Here is a 19,566-nt window from a genome sequence, read left to right on the forward strand (position 1 = left end):
AGCCAAAGATAGGAGTCACAAAAAGGAAGCCAAGCTCTGTAGACGAAGGATCCAACAGGTGGACCTGTAGTGTAATAACTACATAGCTGTGGTTGGCTGTTGTGGTGATGGTGTCATTCTGAAGTATCTTAATGTGTGAAAGACAGTCATTTCAACCAAAATTTTACTGACATTAGTTTTGTTGTTGTTGACAATTTACATTTGTTTGACCAGCCTCTTTCAGATAGCAGTTTATTATGTTGAATGCACATGCTCTTTGGTCTTTGAACAAGGAATCACACATAAGCTTTATTTATGTTTGGCCCTGGTTTGTGCACCTGTTTTAGGGATTCTTCAGGTGGAGTTTGATGCCCCCCTGTGAATTAAATGCATTTAAATAAAGATGTACAATTTAGCAGACGCTCTTATACAGAGTGACTTACAGGAGCAATTAGGGTTTAGTGCCTTACTCAAGGGTACATCAACAGATTTTGAATTTAGTCAGCTCATGGATTCAAACCAGAAACCTTTTGGTTACTGGCCCAACTCACTTAACCACTAGGCTACCTGGTGCCCGTAAAGGGGAAGAGCAGGGTGTGGCAGGTCAGGAGGGCAGAGGAGGCTGGTGGGAGGCGTCATAGGAGGATGGACTAATTGTAATGGCTGGAATGGAATATATGGAACAGTATCAAACATATGGAAGCCATTACAATGAGCCCATCCTCCTATATGTCCTCCCACCAGCTTCCTCTGGGTCAAGGTGTTTAGTAAAGTAGACATATGGATGTGGGACAGAGGGTCACCTGGAGGGAGGAGGAGGAACCTATTAACTCTAAGATAACAACACCTGAAAAACGCATGTCAGTATGGTACTGCAATAATAAATACACCTGTTCAACAAAAGTTGTAGGTCTGTATTTGCAACAACAGGGGGCATATTTGTGACACAGAATCTCCCACATACTGAATGACCTGACATTTGACCAGAACCGAGGGAGAAGATAACTCCAATATCACTCAAATTTATGGCTGTCATAAAAATGGTTTGCCATAATCATATAATCAAGATTAAGCTTCTCCTTCTTCGTTATCAGCATAATAAATTAATAAAGCTCTGCAAATTCCATTGAAAACATACAGTTGTGGATATATTCTCTGAAAAGTACCCAATTTGTCTCCTCCGACCCACCTCCAACAGTGACCATCTCATCTCTTCCTCTAAGCAGGGGGAGACTATAAAGCAACCCACATCCCACCAGGAAATAACATTAGAATAGAATATCCAGTTAACATGATATACAGAGACCTGTCTGTATTTATAGGTACAGAAATCACAGTTCCTCTCAGAGCATCTCCTTCCTTCTTGACTCCTCCTCAGTTAAGCAGAGCTCTAATCAGCTGTCATATAGTGTAGTGATATCTGTAGGTCAGGAGTCATCATCACCCAACCTTCAACCCCCAACATTATTATATACCTCTTATCAGTAGGTGGCCTGGTTTAGGACCAGCTACATCTGTCTGTCCTTGTCCTTCAGTCTCAGTCTCTCGGTCTCTCCACTGGCACGGCTGCTGCTGGGACCTACATACACCACAGACAGAAACACACACCACCATGGGTTGCTGGAACAAGCTGTGTGGGCTAAAGGCTGGAATTGGGGCTGGAATTGCAGTGGCCATATTAGGTATAATCCTTATCCCCGTGGGGAACAATATCATCCGTGAGACTGTTACAAAGGTGAGTGTCAGCTGGCTAGAGCTGTAACCATTGCGGATTTCTTAGAGGTCCATTTCGAGAAAAGGGGTTTGCTGCTAGCAAGAAAGGGACATGAGAGTAGATTCTAAATAGTAAGTGAAAGAAACATCTTCATTTGTTCAATCTCTTACATTGCTATGTCCCAAGTCATATTTTCCAAATGCATCTAAAATGTTGACAGCCACTTTGGTCATAACTTAAATAAATGAGTGCTGCTTTACTTAAAACCAGGGCACTGTGTAGAAAGAGTTAATGTCTGTCTGGTGAATGCAGGAATCGGTCATCGAGCCTGGAACCACAGCCTGGGACAACTGGGTGTCTGCAGACGCACCTGTGTACAGACAGTTCTGGCTCTTTGACGTGCAGAACCCACAGGACGTGGTGGAGAATGGGTCAAAGCCCAAATTGGTGGAGAAAGGGCCCTACACATACAAGTAGGTCCCTACTCACTCAGATGCCTCTAAAAGATCAACAAAATGATGTATATACGATGTGCATCATCTCTGTTAGGTGATTTCAATGCTGTATAGAGGAAGAAAACCTATGGTGTTCATCACTTTGTATTCTAAATAGAATTGGATGACTTTGAATGATAAATTGCTCTTTCATATCTACAATTAATATAGATGAAGAGAAAACACCTATAGTTTAATACATCTAATCTAGGATCCAATTTAATATGATATAATGTACGAGAGATTAAAAGTCACTGGGTGAGAAAGCAGGAGACGAAAGGGTGGGTGACACTCTTTCGTGTGTCTCGCTCTAACCATCAGGACGCGGTACCTGCCCAAAGAGAACATCACGGCCAACCCAGAGGACTACACCATCTCCTTCCTGCTCCCTGCGGGGGCCATATTTGAGCCCTCCATGTCTGTGGGGTCTGAGGAGGACAGTGTCACCTCCCTCAACCTAGCTGTGGCTGTAAGTGGGTGACAGCTCATACCTTGTGATGGCTCTCTACCTGTCTGAGTGGATGTTGTGTATTCCACCTCTGGCAGAGGTTACTTTCCTGGAGTAGAGAAAAAGGACAATAAGGAGAGCTGGGGTTGAAGGGAACCAGGTGTCTGGATTGTACGGGCACAACATTTTATGGGGCCCTAGCTTTCACTGTTTTTACAAACCACCATTTATTTAGTTGTGAGTCTGGCTGTGGTGGTCTCACAACACTCCAGTGTTATTGTGAATGTTTGGTTTGAAGTGAACATGTACAATGCCTTCACAAATCATTCAGACCCCTTGACTTTTTCCACATTTTGTTACTTTTGTTACTTTACTTTGTTACATATTATTCTAATATGGATTCAATCGTTTTCCCCTCATCAATCTACACACAATACCCCATAATGACAAAGCAAAAACAGCCTTTTAGAAATTGAAATATCACATTTACATGCACTACCGTTCAAAAGTTTGGGGTCACTTTGATATGTCTGTTTTTGAAAGGAAAAACACTTTTTCTTTGTCCATTAAAATAACATCAAATTGATCAGAAATTTGATGGTTAATGTTGTAAATGACTATTGTAGCTGGAAACAGCAGATTTTTTAAATGAAATTTCTACACAGGCATACAGAGGCCCATTATCAGCAACTATCACTTCTGTTCCAATGGCACGTTGTGTTAGCTAATCGAAGTTGATCATTTTTTAAAACATGTATCCAATTGGTAGTTACAGTCTTGTCTCATTGCTGCAACTCCCGTACGGACTCAGGAGAGGTGAAGGTCAAGAGCCATGCATCCTCCGAAACACAACCCAACCAAGCCGCACTGCTTCTTGACACAATACACATCCAAACCGGAAGCCAGCCGCACCAATGTGTAGGAGGAAACACCTGGTCAGCATGCACTGCGCCCGGCCCGCCACAGGAGTCGCTAGTGCGCGATGAGACAAGGATATGCCGGCTAAACCCTCCCTAACCCGGACGGCTGCGACAGAGCCTGGGATCTAACCCAGAATCTCTGGTGGCACAGCTAGCACTGCAATGCCGTGCCTTAGACCACTGCGCCACCCGGGAGGCCCAAGTTTATCATTTTCAAAGGCTAATTGATCATTAGAAAACCCTTTTGCAAATATGTTACCACAGCAGAAAACTGTTGTCCTGATTAAAGAAGCAATACATCTGGCCTTCTTTAGACTAGTTGAGTATCTGGAGCATCAACATTTGCGGGTTCGATTATAGGCTCAAAATGGCCAGAAATAAAAACCTTTCTTCTGAAACTCGTCAGTCTATTCTTGTTCTGAGAAATGAAGGCTATGCCATGCGATAAATTGCCAAGAAACTGAAGATCTCGTACAACGCTGTGTACTGCTCCCTTCACAGAACAGCGCAAACTGGCTCTAACCAGAATAGAAAGAGGAGTGGGAGGCCCCAGTGCACAACTGAGCAAGAGGGACAAGTACATTAGAGTGTCTAGTTTGAGGAACAGACGCCTCACAAGTCCTCTACTGGCAGCTTCCTTAAATAGTACCCACAAAACACCAGTCTCTACGTCAACAGTGAAGAGGCCACTCCGGGATGCTGGACTTGATTGGGGGAGTATGGCAGAGATGGTCTGACTCCTTTCCGGGAGGCACTGTAGATAACAAATTGGGACTTTTGTATTCTATATGTTCAAGGATCTATAAGGTTAGAGGCAATGAATACAACCGTTTGTAGGACACAGCCCTCTCTTGCACGTCACCTTATCAGTCATAAAACGTTGCTGTTGTAATCTTCTAGCTATGAGCCAGGGAAGCAGTAATATGCATGTGTGCTGACATTATGTAATGTACTCGTTTTGAATAATGGAAATGCGACTTAATTTTTCTTCTCCTTCCTTTCAGGGTGGGTACAAGTTGTTTCCCCCATGGGTACTGGAAGCTGCAATGAAGTTAAACAATGTCTCCCTCTTCCAGCGACGGACAGTTAGGGAAATACTCTGGGGTTACAAAGACCCCATTCTGAAAGGGACACTGGGCCTCTTTTTTCCTGTAAGCTCACCAGCATATCAGTTTCATACACCTTCCCTATATAGAATACTACAAATCCTTTATTTTCATACACCTTCCCTATATAGAATAATACACATCCTTTATTTTCATACACCTTCCCTATATAGAATAATACACATCCTTTATTTTCACACACCTTCCCTATATAGAATAATACACATCCTTTATTTTCACACACCTTCCCTATATAGAATAATACACATCCTTTATTTTCACACACCTTCCCTTATAGAATAATACACACCTTTATTTTCCACTTTATTTTCACACACCTTCCCTATATAGAATAATACACATCCTTTATTTTCACACACCTTCCCTATATAGAATAATACACATCCTTTATTTTCACACACCTTCCCTATATAGAATAATACACATCCTTTATTTTCACACACCTTCCCTATATAGAATAATACATCCTTTATCCTTTATATTCACACATAGAATAATACACCTTCCCTATATAGAATAATACACATCCTTTATTTTCACACACCTTCCCTATATAGAATAATACAAATCCTTTATTTTCACACACCTTCCCTATATAGAATAATACAAATCCTTTATTTTCATACACCTTCCCTATATAGAATAATACAAATCCTTTATTTTCACACACCTTCCCTATATAGAATAATACAAATCCTTTATTTTCACACACCTTCCCTATATAGAATAATACAAATCCTTTATTTTCACACACCTTCAAATCCTTTATTTTCATACACCTTCCCTATATAGAATAATACAAATCCTTTATTTTCACACACCTTCCCTATATAGAATAATACAAATCCTTTATTTAGTTTTATATGTACATTATTTTAAAATAATTACCAATTTAGATGATATAGGTAGACATTCACTGAAAATGTAAGAATAACTTAATGAAATGTAATGTTGTGTAGCTACCTAACTGTAGTATGGTGTGATGTGCTCTTTCCTCAGTACAACGGCACCTATGATGGGCCATACAGTGTCTTCACAGGCAAGGATGACATCTCTAAAGTGTCTATCATTGACAGCTGGCAGGGGGAAAAGTGAGTCTATCTTGAGCCTCCACACACTGAAGTTGATGGAGAGTTGTTGTGAGGGTTGAATCCAAATAGTGCAATGAGTGCACGCTAACCTTCCCCCCATATCATAACAGGGACCCATGATGTAATTCTCTTACCGTTTTTCTGTTACCGGATGTAAATCCACTTCACCTACTGTAATATCAATAAACAAAATACAAAATAAATATACCGTAATTCTGTTAGAAAAAATTTGCATCTGCACAGTTCTAGTAAATTGTTCAAAGTAGTCCTTGTGCACTGAGTTGGTTATTAAACTTTGAAATCAATGCTTTTTGTTTGGCGTACATTTTAAAGTGTAACATCTGAGTCTGTTACCGTTACCGTAGGGTCCATATTGTCAATTCAGTCTAATGACATCATGGATTTGCAGCATCATCTGTAGAATTCTCCTTGCAAACCACGTAAAACCACAGGTCTTTGGTGATTGTAGGCAGGCGCGGACTGGCTATCTGGTATTTTGGGCAAATGCCAGATGGGCTGGTCCATTTGTAGCCCAGTGGGCTTGTCTAACTAGTTTTTTTGTTGCCCCAAATAATTATCTGGCTAATAATGGGGGCCTCAAAGAAACAAAATAGGCCTGTGTGGGGGCCTCAAGGGGGAAACAATAGGCCTGTGTGGGGGCCTCAAGTGGAAAACAATAGGCTGGTGTGGGGGCCTCAAGGGGAAAACAATAGGCTGGTGTGGGGGCCTCAAGGGGAAAACAATAGGCTGGTGTGTTTGAAATGCCAGGGCCAATTTATTGTCGCAGTCCGCCCCTGAATGTAAGTCGTTTTTGTCTGGGTCCTATTACCCAATAACTGATGGTTTTACTGATGAGTCCATTTCTCTCTAATAGGAAGGTGTCTTTCTGGAACAACACATACTGCGACATGATCAACGGCACAGGTACAGTCACCCAAACACCCAGGCAGCAGACAACTTGCATTGTATCCCTGTCTTGTTGAATGACATTTTACTCTATCATCACACAACCAAAACATTTCAAATGTGTAAGAAATGAATTAAGAACACTGTAGAATCGTTATTAAGTCATCTTATACTCCCATGGTTAATATATTCAATTCTATGTTATTTACCTTTGTTCTGACTATTTTCATCAGATGGCTCGTCATTCTCTCCCTTCCTGGACAAGAAGAAGCTTCTGTACTTCTTCTCCCCTGACATCAGCAGGTGGAGTGATCTGTTCTTCATTTACCTATTGGGGTGGATAGTAATGTTCAGATCTCATGTAGACTGTGGTGTTATGGTGAACAAAGACAAGTGGAGATGATAACTGATTTAGGTTTTGCAGTGGCCCCAATTTCTATCAGCTTTAATCCTGTTCACTGCCGTCATACAGCCAATAGAAATGTACTACTTGTTTATCACACCCCTTAAAGTCTGGAGGGAACTCTTCACTATGTCCATTGGCCTAATATTCACAGACACTGTAGTCAGATCTGGGGCCATATGCAATGAGCATCTCAGAGTAGTGCTGATCTAGGATCCCCCCTCCATGCAATCGTATTCATTCATCTAAAAGGCTGAACTGATCCTCAATCAGCACTCCTACTCTGAGGAGCTTTATACATACATTAGGACCCTGATCTTTTATCCCCATCCTCACTTTTGAGGATGCCTTTCTAATCATGACCACAAGAGGTCAGGCCCCAGCAAAAACAAAGAGCCTTGTCTCCTAAAAGCACTGTTCTTCAATGTCTTCAGGTCTGTGTCAGCTGAGTATGAGAGGAGCCTGGACCTGAAGGGGATCGAGGTGTACCGGTTCAAACTGCCCCCGCTCACCCTAGCCTCCCCTGCAGTCAACCCAGACAACCAGTGCTTCTGCACGGACTTCGTGGTCACTAAGAACTGCACATTGGCCGGAGTCCTGGACATCAGCTCCTCTCGTGGTGAGGGACACGGACAACAGTCACTAACTGGTTCCTGCACTGCTGGACATCAGCAGATAAAAATCATATTATGATCTAATGATCTATTAGCACAGTATGAATGGCACAGAAGTCTAATAAATTCATATTTTTGTCATGTTAGCAGACGCTCTTATCCAGAGAGACTTACAGGAGCAATAAAGGGTTAATAGCAACTAGCATTTACTGCAGTTCCATTGGACTACAAGCAGGTCCCAGAGTTTTTCCTGGTCAGGGAAAATTGTGGGTTCTACACAGACTTGTTGCATCCTCGACAACTACTGTGATTATTATTATTTGACCATGCTGGTCATTTATGAACATTTGAACATCTTGGCCATGTTCTGTTATAATCTCCACCCGGCACAGCCCGAAGAGGACTGGCCACCCCTCAGAGCCTGGTTCCTCACTTGGTTTCTTCCTAGGTTTTGGTCTTTCTAGGGAGTTTTTCCTAGCCACCGTGCTTCTACACCTGCATTGCTTGCTGTTTGGGGTTTTAGGCTGGGTTTCTGTACAGCACTTTGAGATATCAGCTGATGTAAGAAGGGCTATATAAATACATTTGATTTGATACTGTATGCATGTACTGTGTACAGTAACAGGTGATCAACATGTCCATCTTTGATATTCTCAACCAGGACAACCAGTCTACATCTCCCTGCCTCACTTCCTGCATGGTAGTCCATACCTGGTTGAAGATGTGGAGGGCCTTGGTCCTAGTGAGGAGCATCACGTCACGTTCCTGGATGTGGAACCGGTGAGAGCCCTGCGTCCATTCACCTTTCACCTCTGACCTCTAGGATATGTCAAAGGACCTTCCCAACTATGCAGTCATCTGTGAAAACGCTCCCCAAAAAGTCTTAGGCCACATCTTGTGCTGTTCTCTCAATAAGCGACATCCTTTTGCTCTCGCATCTATTTAGATTTTGACATATCCTGATTGTCTGTTGCTGGCGTGTACTGTACAGTAGGCCTAACTGCTGTGGGAATAAATGTGTTTGGTGTTTGTTTCTGTCAGACAACAGGGTTCAGTCTGAGGTTCGCTAAGAGACTGCAGGTGAACATGATGTACGGCCCCTCCAAGATCATCACGTAGGTTTAATATCTCGGTCTATTATTTTCCCGTACTTTACTATTGTATGTACAGCCACTCATCCAAGGACATCTCTCTCTCATTACATATTCTCCAGGGTGTTAAAGAAAGTGAAGGACTACACCATACTCCCTATCGTTTGGCTAAACGAGGTAAGTAATTTGAGCTTCAAAAATATATATATATTTCACCTTTATTTAACCAGGTAAGCTCATTTGCAACTGCGACCTGGCCAAGATAAAGCATAGCAATTCGACACATGCAACAACACAGAGTTACACATGGAATAAACAAAACATAGTCAATAATACAGTAGAACAAAAGAAAACAAAAAGTCTATATACAGTGAGTGCAAATGAGGTAAGATAAGGGAGTTAAGGCAATAAATAGGCCATGGTGGCGAAGTAATTACAGTATAGCAATTAAACACTGGAATGGTAGATGTGCAGAAGATGAATGTGCAAGTAGAGATACTGGGGTGCAAAGGAACAAGATAAATAAATAAATACAGTATGGGGATGAGGTAGGTAGATAGATGGGCTGTTTACAGATGGGCTCTGTACAGGTGCAGTGATCTGTGAGCTGCTCTGACAGCTGGTGCTTAACGCTGGTGAGGGAGATGTGAGTCTTACTGCTGCCAGGTCTTACTTCTAAAGCTTTAACTTGCCTTTGTTATTGCATATTTCCAACGTATTTCCTGAGTATATAACCTCTCGTTTCTGTACATGCTATACCTCAACGACGGTCTGTTTCCACAGACGGCATCCCTGGATGACGAGACAGCGGACAGGTTTAAGAAGGAGCTGTTATCTCGTGTTGACATGCTGGAGACGGTGCAGTTCACGCTGATAGGCTTAGGGTCAGCAGCCTTCGTACTCTGCACAGTGGCACATTGTTTGGTAAGCAGAAACAACAACAAGCTTGTGTGAGAGGGACAATGCTGCTGGACAACAGAGGAACAGCGGGGGTACAAGGATATCAGTGTGCTGTAACTTGTCACTTTTAATATCACGCACGTTCTTAATTTCAGTGTTATTTACGATGTGAACATTCTTGCTCTTTTACATAGCGAGGATATATTGTAGACATTGTGAGTTAGAAAGTACTTTTTTTTGTACAAATTCTTATAAATTGTTCTTTCATGTTGTTGTAATTTGATTTGCACACACCTCCCTGCTAGATTTTGGTCAGGGATCTTGAAAGCTAGAATATACAGCAGGTTGAAATTGCTATGCCATTAATGTAGCAAACATTCATGACTCCAATAAAGAGAAATCAAGCTGATTCAAATGTATTCAACTTAATCTCGGCTCACACTGAAGTTGAACCATGAATATCAATGGAGGCAGGAATGGGGAGGAAGTGAAGTTATTTTATGATACCCTGCTTCTCAAGGGGTCTTAAGTAGGGTTATGACACGGCATGAGTCTAGCAAAACTGGCCCACATCCCCATGGGAAGTAACCAGCTTAGGTTCTCTCATTGCTGGAACAAACCGCTCTATTGTACATTTGAAGCCAATTTATTTAGTTTCCCTTTCACCTCATGTGGCCCGTAAATCAAAGTGAGAGTGAAAACACCCCTATACGGATGATTATTCTGTGGTTTCTGCATGGCACTCGGGTTTGTTTGGTGAGAAAGCACTGTTTTTGCCCTGCAGGAAACCTCTCTTACTTTTAGGGGGTTTTAAATGACCATTTGCCAATTCCCGGGGCTCTTTGATACTTCTGTCTACTCTAGAGAGTACAGTAACAGTGGAAAGTGAGATTGAAGGAGACATCTCTCGCCTTCTCTGCACCAGTTCACTCTGTAAGGAAGCCATTTTCTTTCTAAGCCATATTTTCTAAGATGTGTGACTGTTTGTAAATGAATATTAAATACAGAGTATGAATCTACAAATGGACACTAACCAATATTCAATGCTAGTTCTAACAACAGCTACTGATATCTTCATTGAAATATTCTGAAGGAAAGTAGGCCAATTTGTAAAATGTTTAAACTTGTGGGTACCTAATAAATCACATTGTAAGTCTAGTCAGCTATCACTTGGATTCATTACATTGTTTCCCAGAATTCTTACCCGTTTTCCATATCCACCCCATTTGCATGGGCAGCTTCTTCCTACCCATAATTCATCAGAAGTGACCCCTGACCTTTATTCTCAGTATTAATGCCGTGTTCACGTGCTAGTCGGAACTAGGAAACTTACATTTTCGACTTGCTAAATGGTTGTAGTTATTATACACGTGCCGCGTTCAACCAGTTAGCAAGATGGAAATTTCAGAGTTCCGACTAGCACATGAACATGGCAAATATCTAGCCAATAGAACAGTAATGTGATTGTTTTCAGTCATCATACAATTTCATATGTGGAGGCTGCTGTGGGGAGGACGGCTTATAATAATGGCTGGAATGGAGTCAATGAAAGGGCATCAGACACATGGAAACCATGTGTTTGATGAGTTTGATACCATTCCACCTATTCTGCTCCAGCCATTACCACGAGACCGTTCTCCCCAATTAAGGAGCCATCAACCTCATATGAATTTCATACATTCGATAAATCAATGTAATTCCTAAGTGTGACTGTAAACAGTGAAAGTGTATCACATCTGAAGAGATAAGTGAAATATGGGGACTTCCTGCTCCTTGGAATGATCCTGCTGTTCTTCTCCTGTCAGATTCATCTCTGACTACTTACAGCCTAAATGTAGGAAATTCAAAGTAGTTTCTAAATGCATTTATTCAGGCTGTCATTACATTAATAAATAGAAATTACACCAGTTTTATGATGACATGGAAATGACATTGAACATTCACCATGGCGACACTTCTTTGTTAAAAGTTTGAATCGATCTCAAAACTTAAACGAGTCGTCAGTCTAGAGATTTATGTTATTTTGTCAAAATGAAAATAGTATCTCTACGATTTGCAGATACGGTCGAGAATATCTGATGAAATATGTTAAATTATATACACTAGGGTCACATTCAAAAGCGCAGATCCACAAAAACTGGACACAATGACATAAGTTATAATGATGAAAATATAGAATGAAAAACACGCTGTACACATAACAACCATGAATACATCTACACAGACTATACTTCTGAGACAAACAGGAAAGAGCTATTCACACTATATAAACAGAGTGTACCAATCTGACCATCTCACAAACTGTGAATTAAATGCATTGTTCAAAAATGATTAGAATGATATTCAAGTTAAATAGTCATCATGGTTATTTTTGATCGTTCATGTCTGTCTTGCTGTACGTGACATTAAAACTCGGTAAGGAGATGAAATATATCTCATCAAATCATGGATCAAGAAAATGCAAACCCCAAAATCAGGAGTGTACATGTACCTGAATACAAAAGCTAGGATGTGCATCACTGCTATACTCCCTCAGTATAAAACCAATCCAGCGATGTATTGCAAATAGCCACAAAGTTTAGATGGATTTTATATACATGAACATGCTTATGTGCTGACAACACAGCATCATACACTATCAAAGAGATCATGGAGAGATGCTTGTGCAGTATGGCACAATGTCCCGTACCATTTAAGAACATAAATGTTCCACGTAATGTGAATAAATACAGGAAAGAAGACAGAATGTAAGGATGCTGTGACCTAACATTTTACATGACCTTTGTCCTATTCAACGTGATGTTTAGAAAATGACTGAGTAAGGATTGTGAACATTTCGGGTTCACTGTTATAAATTGTGCAGAATTCCTCCCAACAAAGGTTCTTTGCTCACACAGCGCTACGTGTTCTAGTGTAACAGTACTGTCCATATGGGTGGCAGCTGAGCTGGAGGTGTACTTTGGCCTAGCCACTATGTTTTCATTTCCAAGGCTGGAATATTTTTATTGGGACCACTTACTATGGACAATATGCCCTTTGTATAGACAGTGCTGCCATTTTATCTGGTGTTAGGAGGGATAGAGTTCCTCCATAGAGACAGAGCTACAATGTGAACATAGAAACGGGTCAAACAATGATGGATTTGTTTTGATCTCGATGATAACCCTGTCGTTTTGTCAAATGTGAAAGTGTAATAGGTGGTAGTTGTAAACAGTGTTCATGTGGAGGAATATGATATGAATATGAGTCAAGGTTCAGTTGCAGAGCAGAGTGTAAACAGCTAGGGTGCTCCCTATAAAACATCCCTCTTGGATATGCAATGATAATACGCCAATGATTTCCCTGCTCAAATCACAATCTTCACCATCTGTAACCCCAGGTTTGTTCTCCTTGGACCAGACATCCATTCATATTAAGCCATTTCATGCTGCCTGATAAAGTTCCCCATTCTGTAAATGTCTATACTGCAAAATACTACATTACTGCTATCAGACCATTGCCTACTGTATAGCGTGACTACAGTATACATGTGTGGCAAGTATTATCATACAACTACGTGAGCAACAGTGAATGCAGTAAGTCATCCTGTGTATGTAGCCTATGACACCTGAACCCGATGCCTAAATCCACACATCTCTATGTGTCCTGATCCAGGGTCAGGATTTACACCTCTGTCTAAATGGCGAGTGTGACAGGATGTGAGGTGTGTATGTATATTACAGTCATCTGGTCAGTGTACCTCATGCATATAAGACTACAGACAGCCCCAGGCAGGGTGAGTCCCACTTCCTCCTTGTAAACCTATAGTAGCTAGAGCTGGGGAAGCGTTCAGTTCAGGTCCATTGCCTCTGGGCAGGGCGGGAGCTCGGGGGTTGTGTGTGTGTGGCCAGGTGTGTGTGTTCATGTATACCCCCCCTCTCCACAGCCCTGTTAACCCCTTGTCTCCCCCAGTCAGACATCATCAGGCAGTTCCAGGTGGTTTCTGCGGTTGCGGCTCTTCCTGAGGTCTAGCAGGGGCTTGAGCTTGGCCATGTCTCCCCGGAGAGGAGGCCCTCCCCTCGGCCCCTTCTGCTGCCTGGCCCCTTGCAAGCTCTGGAGCTGCTTCCTCTCCTTACAGTACTGCTGTACGGCCAGGCTCTCTGCAGGGCTGAAGGCTGAGAGCAGGGCCTTGGGGTGCAGGGTGCTGGCCCAGGCCCAGGGAGACTGCTGCTTGTCCGTCAGCACTGACACCATGGCCTCACTCAGGACACGCAGGCGGAGCTTGGCCACAGTGCGCTTGAAGGTGTTCTCCGTGGCCAGGCAATAGTACAGGCCCTGGTCGGACAGCTGGACGGAGCGGATGAGCAGGCCGTGGTCAGTGGCGACCACACGGTCACCCAGCTTCACCTGGAAGGGATGAAAGAGAGGTGTCAGTAGAATGGTCTTAATTGTCCTATAGCATAACACATTATCCCACAGCATGATCTATAGTCAAGTAAATCAAGCAAAGACAAGTCAACTCCAGTCTCCTTTTCAGCTCATTTAACACTGGATTTACTTAACGTAAGGCACATCTCAATAGGTGGTCCTGGTATGTCATGACATAGCACAAGGAAGGTGGAGGGCTTTCCTCTTTTATTCTCTATTGTTCCTCAAGCAAGGGGGGAGGCCCATGACATCGCGACTTCCCATCAGCCATTAATGTCCTGCTCCTTGAAATTTGCAGTTGTGTCTGAAAACAAACATTTTTTTACCCTCTAGTGTGTCCTTTACTGTATGAATACTGGGGATATCGCTTTTTTCACTGGAGGACGTCTTTAAACAGTTCACCTGGAATACTCATTCTCATAGAATCTCTGATATAAGTATTATTCATGAGCTACAAACAGTGAAATCTGTAAAAGATGTGAATCCTTATAAGAGCAGGTTCTCTTTGCACAGCCCCGTATAATTTCTCATGGCCTGATGGGCAGCAGGAAGTCTCAGAGGGTGTCAGTAATGTGAAATGTTTCCCCCGTTGAGAATAGACTCATTAGTTAGGTCCCATATCACATGTGATCTACAGTATATCACTACTCATTATCTTGTTACACAGCCAATAAATACTTTACAACGTCATCCCCGAGGCATGACATGATAGTGGTCTGATATTACTTCAAACACGTCGTCACAATCTAAGGATTGTGTTCAAATGCTTTGTTCTAGTTCCAACTAGATCAAGGCATTCGACACAATTATTCGACACAATCATTCGATTGTAACGACGTGTTTGATAATGTAATCGACCACCAACAGCCTTTGTACTCAGTCTGTCCCGTGTGTTACTGACTGAGGAAAAACGATACCCCCTCAAGCCTCCTTCACGTCATGGGATTCCATATTTGCTTAAAAAGTCATTGATTTGCAAGAAACTGGAGTCGGAATTGAGCCAATTGAGCCAGCTCTGACGTTGAACCCATAGAATGAATCATTCCATTTCTGTGGTTCAACCCAACTTCTCAATTAACTTTGACTCGCGAAGTTGTTGTCTGACCTCTTTCCTCCTGTCGTTGTCTCTGTGGATGAGCCAGCGGACGGAGGCCTGAGGGGACTTAGGAAGACACTCTAGGAAGGTGGTGTTGTTCTTCACTCCATACTGGGTCATCTCCACCGCGTTCCTGTACGCTGAAACAAGAGCGTTTCACACACATCAACTCACTGAGACATAAACCATACAGTTGTATGAAGTAGGTCCCAAGAGTCAGGGTCAAAAGTTGACCTGAGGGTTAGTGACACCTGCAGTACAACCAAACCCTCCCAGTCACTAGGGGGTGAATCCTAACTTCCACTGAAGTCTAATTTTCACGTAGTCTCCCATTGGCTTCAATGTACTAAAGAATTTTGAAGTTAAGATTATCCCCCAAGTATGCTTGTTTGTCAGATTGCATCCATTTAACTGACAGCATTGTCATCTGATGTGTCCCAGCCAACTAGCTCATCCCCATGCTGGATGGATGACAGGGTATAGACTAATTAGCACCGATGACCATATGGTTTAGTCCCATGACATATGTTCATTTACACAGACTTATACTGGAATGTAGCACTATGGGGACCGTAGCGCCTCCCCTTGTTAGACTGCTTGCCGACAGCTGATTGAGTGAATCATCTCTGTATAGTCTGTTTGCTTACACACACACACACACACACACACACACACACACACACACACACACACACACACACACACACACACACACACACACACACACACACACACACACACACACACACACACACACACACACACACACACACACAGTCTCAAGGGGACAATACAGTAAAACACTATGCACCTGCTGCTGAACCACGAAAGGGCCTGAACTCAAATGACCCATAAACCAACATAATCTATGTTAGACCCTTTTAGAGTAAAATGAGTACAGCTGGGATAGACCAGCCACAGAGCAAATGAGTCGAGGAAATCAGATAAATGGATTAGCATACCAATGCCCTCTGTTGGCCAATTCAACAGAGCTGTGGGTTTCTCAGGCATTTGGTGCACGTTGGCTGGATGTTGTCATACCTTTCAGGTTGAATCCTCTGCACTGAGTCAGTGGGTTGCCATGGATGATGTCCTGTCTTCTGCTCCTTCTGTGTAGAAACCATAACCATCCATAAATATTTCCAATGCCACAATACAGTCCCGTGTATATATGTTATGTACTGTGAAATGGCATAAACGTTGAATCCTGTCAAATATGTTGTATATCTAGTTTAATTGCCTACACAAACACAAAGCCCAGTAGCTTAGAAACACGTTTATACCAACCCTCCAGCCCATTATGAAAATCTCTAAAATCCCATAATATCAACAGTGAGGAAGGACCACTGAGCCAGACACAGCGGTGTGAGGAACATTTGACAATGTTATTCCACTGTATGGTTCAGTCGCTTCCCATCCAACAGCTACAGGGAGAGAGAGCTTAAACAGCAGGCACATTTCCAGCAGGTTTTCTGAGGAGTAAAGGGACAGAGCCTCTGTTCCCTAACCAAGCTAAACTTGAACTGCGGGTGACTGCAATGGCAGCTGAACAGCCGGTGAGGAGGGAAACCAGAGGGGGGACTGTTCAAAGTAGAACAGTATCACTCACTGTGCTACAGCTGTGTTATGGCTATGGTTGGATCAATTCAATAATACATGGTGTATACCAAACATTATGAACACCTTCCTAATATTGAGCTGGATGTCCTTTGGGTGGTGGACCATTCTTGTAAGAACCGACGCTGATGATGAGAAGCAGGTACGGAGAGTGAACGTTTAATCAAGCACAGACGAGGAGCAGGACAGGAACAGCGTCAGAAAAGGGGGAACAAAACGACATGACGACAATAATGCTGAAGCAGGGAACAACCTGGGAACAGACAGATATAGGGGATGATATGAAAGCAGATGATTGAGTCCAGGTGAGTCCAATGAATCACTGATGCACGCGATGAGGGAAAGGAGTGTGTAGTGCTGGGCAGCCTGGCGCCCTCGAGCGCCAGAGAGGGAGAGCGGGAGCAGGCTTGACAATTATTTATACACACAGGAAACTGTTGAGCGTGAAAACCCCATTTGTGTTGACGCTTTTGACACAAACCGGTGCTCCTGACACTTACTACCATACCCCGTTCAAAGGCACTTAATTATGTTGTCTTGCACATTCACCCTCTGAATCGCACACATACACAATCCACGTCTCAATTGCCTCAAGGCTTAAATATCCTTCTTGAACCGGTCTCCTCCCCTTCATCTACACTGATTGAAGTGGATTTAACAAGTGACATCAATAATGGATCATAGCTTTCACCTGGATTCACCAGGTCAGTCGGTCATGGATGTTTTCTATAGTGTATGTTATCATTATGACCTGCAGATATATTGTATAACCAGCCTAATACATTGCCTTATGCCAGTGGAATAACCTAGCTATGTAATTACAGTAACATCAGTGTATCGTTAGCTCAAACCTTTTGGTATTTTGGGGAAAACCAAAACAAACTACTAAGAGCTGTATAATGACTCATTCCCCATGAATAACACCTGAGCTATGTGAAGTGTTGCCCTATACTGTAACCCTTAACAACCTGGGTCCTCAGCACCAATGTTTTACGGGTAAAAGCAGACTGCACCATAGAGTGGAATAACACTGTAAAATGTTAATTGTGCCGCTCGGTTTGCTTCAGAGCGCTCCTTTCTCACAGCTGGTATTGTACTGTTGATGTTGACCCAGAGTCTGTAGTACCGTACCTCTTGCCAGTGGGGTAGAAGCGGGAGCAGCTCAGGCCGTCCCAGGCACAGTAGGGGTCTCTGGCCAGGCAGCAGTCAGCGCAGGCTGAGCCGTAGGCATGGCAACGGTGCAGAGACACTTGGGACACGCCGTGCTCTGAACTTACGTACAGCTGTTGCTGCAAGGCCAAACAGTTCAAATGTCAACCACACTGTTTGTTTTAATAAGTGGAAGCGTGACTTAACTAAGTTAAGATCACAGCTTATTATCTGGCTTTCCGGCCGAGTCACAATTTTAATGCAGAAAATAAACTATTGCACTAGGCGATAGCAATGAGCTAATCAGAAGCATTTTGAAACAATATGGAGATACATTAAGCACTGCTTGCAAATACTTACTTTTTTGGAAGATATTCTCAAGTTTGTCACTGGAGCTTGGTTCTGGGAAGAGAGAAACATGCCACAATGTCAATAATATTATGTAACAAATGTTGTGACCCTATGTCATAAAAGTAATGGACCATAATAACTTTCTTATCTTATCATATTACATAAGACTGTAGGTGTGTTTGAACTAGTCCTTGTTGCACACCGTGAATCTTAGGAAATTCATTTGGTCCTTTACATTCTGTGGAGGGATCTTTTAATCAACGCTCTCACTCGTTCATCACACACTCAGGTTATCTTGCATCCTATTGATTACCATGTAACCTTCCACCGCGAGGCACTAGTAGGAACACAATGTGAGATCTCCATGACACAAGAAACCACACTAGTGGGAGACTGGGAGACCGGTGTAGTCCAGGTGCAGAGAGAGATTAGCTTGGTTGGGCCTTGATCACATGGATGACTTGCTTTGTTTATCAGGCTGAGATAAAACAGAGCGTGTGAGGGTTGGTATGGGTGACTGGCATCGCCCTCTAATGTCAGTATGCTTCCCATCAGTCTTGTGTGGTGGTCTAGTGGCCGGGTCATCACGGTCCTGAATGACCCTCCCTTAGGAGTACAGTCTGCAACCCCTTGTGAAGAAGCCAAGAGCTCCTATTCTGTCTGCCTTTGATGACTGTCTGTCTGTGTTTGAGAGAGATAATTCAGACCTTAAACACTTCCAGCTCTTCCAGTATCAAATCCTGGTCCAGGGAGCGGTTTGTGGGGAGAGCGATGACCTTTTGCACTGTCCCTTTGTCTGAGGACACACACACACACACACACACACACACACACACACACACACACACACACACACACACACACACACACTTTGATTAGATTTTTTAGACAAAAGACTTTACAATTGAAATACATTTAAAGACATGAACATGTAGTGTGTGTGTGCATCTATCGGTTCCATATAAATGTCAGAATGGAGACAGTTCGCGAGCAGAGGGAGGAGAGAGGAGAGTTACAGCAAGATCTCCTGAAACAAAGCCTCCACCTCTCCGCCCTGCAGTCTGACATTACTGGCATGTGTTCAGGAATCTTGGAGGATTGGAAGACTGATAAACATAAACAGCTGTGAGTGAGAGAAAGGAGAGAGGCTCCCTGGGATGCAAGACGTACAGCCAGCTCCACACTCCCCTCTGTGTTGCTCAGACCTTTCCTCTTCCTCTTCCTCCTCTTCCTCCACCCAGTGGGCTGCATCGCCCTCC

General features: G+C 42.9%; 2 protein-coding genes across 2 annotated transcripts in view; one reads left to right on the forward strand and one right to left on the reverse strand.

The window, feature by feature from the left end:
• Positions 1-1,467: 1,467 nt before the first annotated feature.
• Positions 1,468-10,845, forward strand: cd36 (CD36 molecule (CD36 blood group)). Its single transcript, XM_029646776.2, has 12 exons — positions 1,468-1,714; positions 2,006-2,166; positions 2,509-2,656; positions 4,560-4,706; positions 5,682-5,773; positions 6,648-6,697; positions 6,913-6,982; positions 7,517-7,701; positions 8,358-8,476; positions 8,738-8,811; positions 8,910-8,964; positions 9,571-10,845. Exons 1-12 carry the CDS (start codon positions 1,592-1,594, stop codon positions 9,739-9,741), a joined length of 1,395 nt encoding a protein of 464 aa, XP_029502636.1. The 5' UTR covers positions 1,468-1,591; the 3' UTR covers positions 9,742-10,845.
• A 691-nt stretch (positions 10,846-11,536) lies between these two features.
• LOC115118203 (semaphorin-3C-like) overlaps positions 11,537-19,566 on the reverse strand; it is a 50,706-nt gene continuing 42,676 nt past the window's right edge. Inside the window, exons 13-18 of the mRNA XM_029646775.2 lie at positions 19,015-19,103; positions 18,317-18,358; positions 17,939-18,096; positions 16,232-16,299; positions 15,200-15,330; positions 11,537-14,073 (exon numbers count right to left, since the gene is read on the reverse strand). Of these exons, the coding sequence (XP_029502635.1) occupies positions 13,639-14,073; positions 15,200-15,330; positions 16,232-16,299; positions 17,939-18,096; positions 18,317-18,358; positions 19,015-19,103 (923 nt within the window). The 3' untranslated portion in view covers positions 11,537-13,638. The remainder of the gene's footprint in view (positions 14,074-15,199; positions 15,331-16,231; positions 16,300-17,938; positions 18,097-18,316; positions 18,359-19,014; positions 19,104-19,566) is intronic.

This window comes from Oncorhynchus nerka, linkage group LG23 (genome assembly GCF_034236695.1).
Source record: "Oncorhynchus nerka isolate Pitt River linkage group LG23, Oner_Uvic_2.0, whole genome shotgun sequence".
Taxonomy (NCBI): Eukaryota; Metazoa; Chordata; class Actinopteri; order Salmoniformes; family Salmonidae; genus Oncorhynchus; species Oncorhynchus nerka.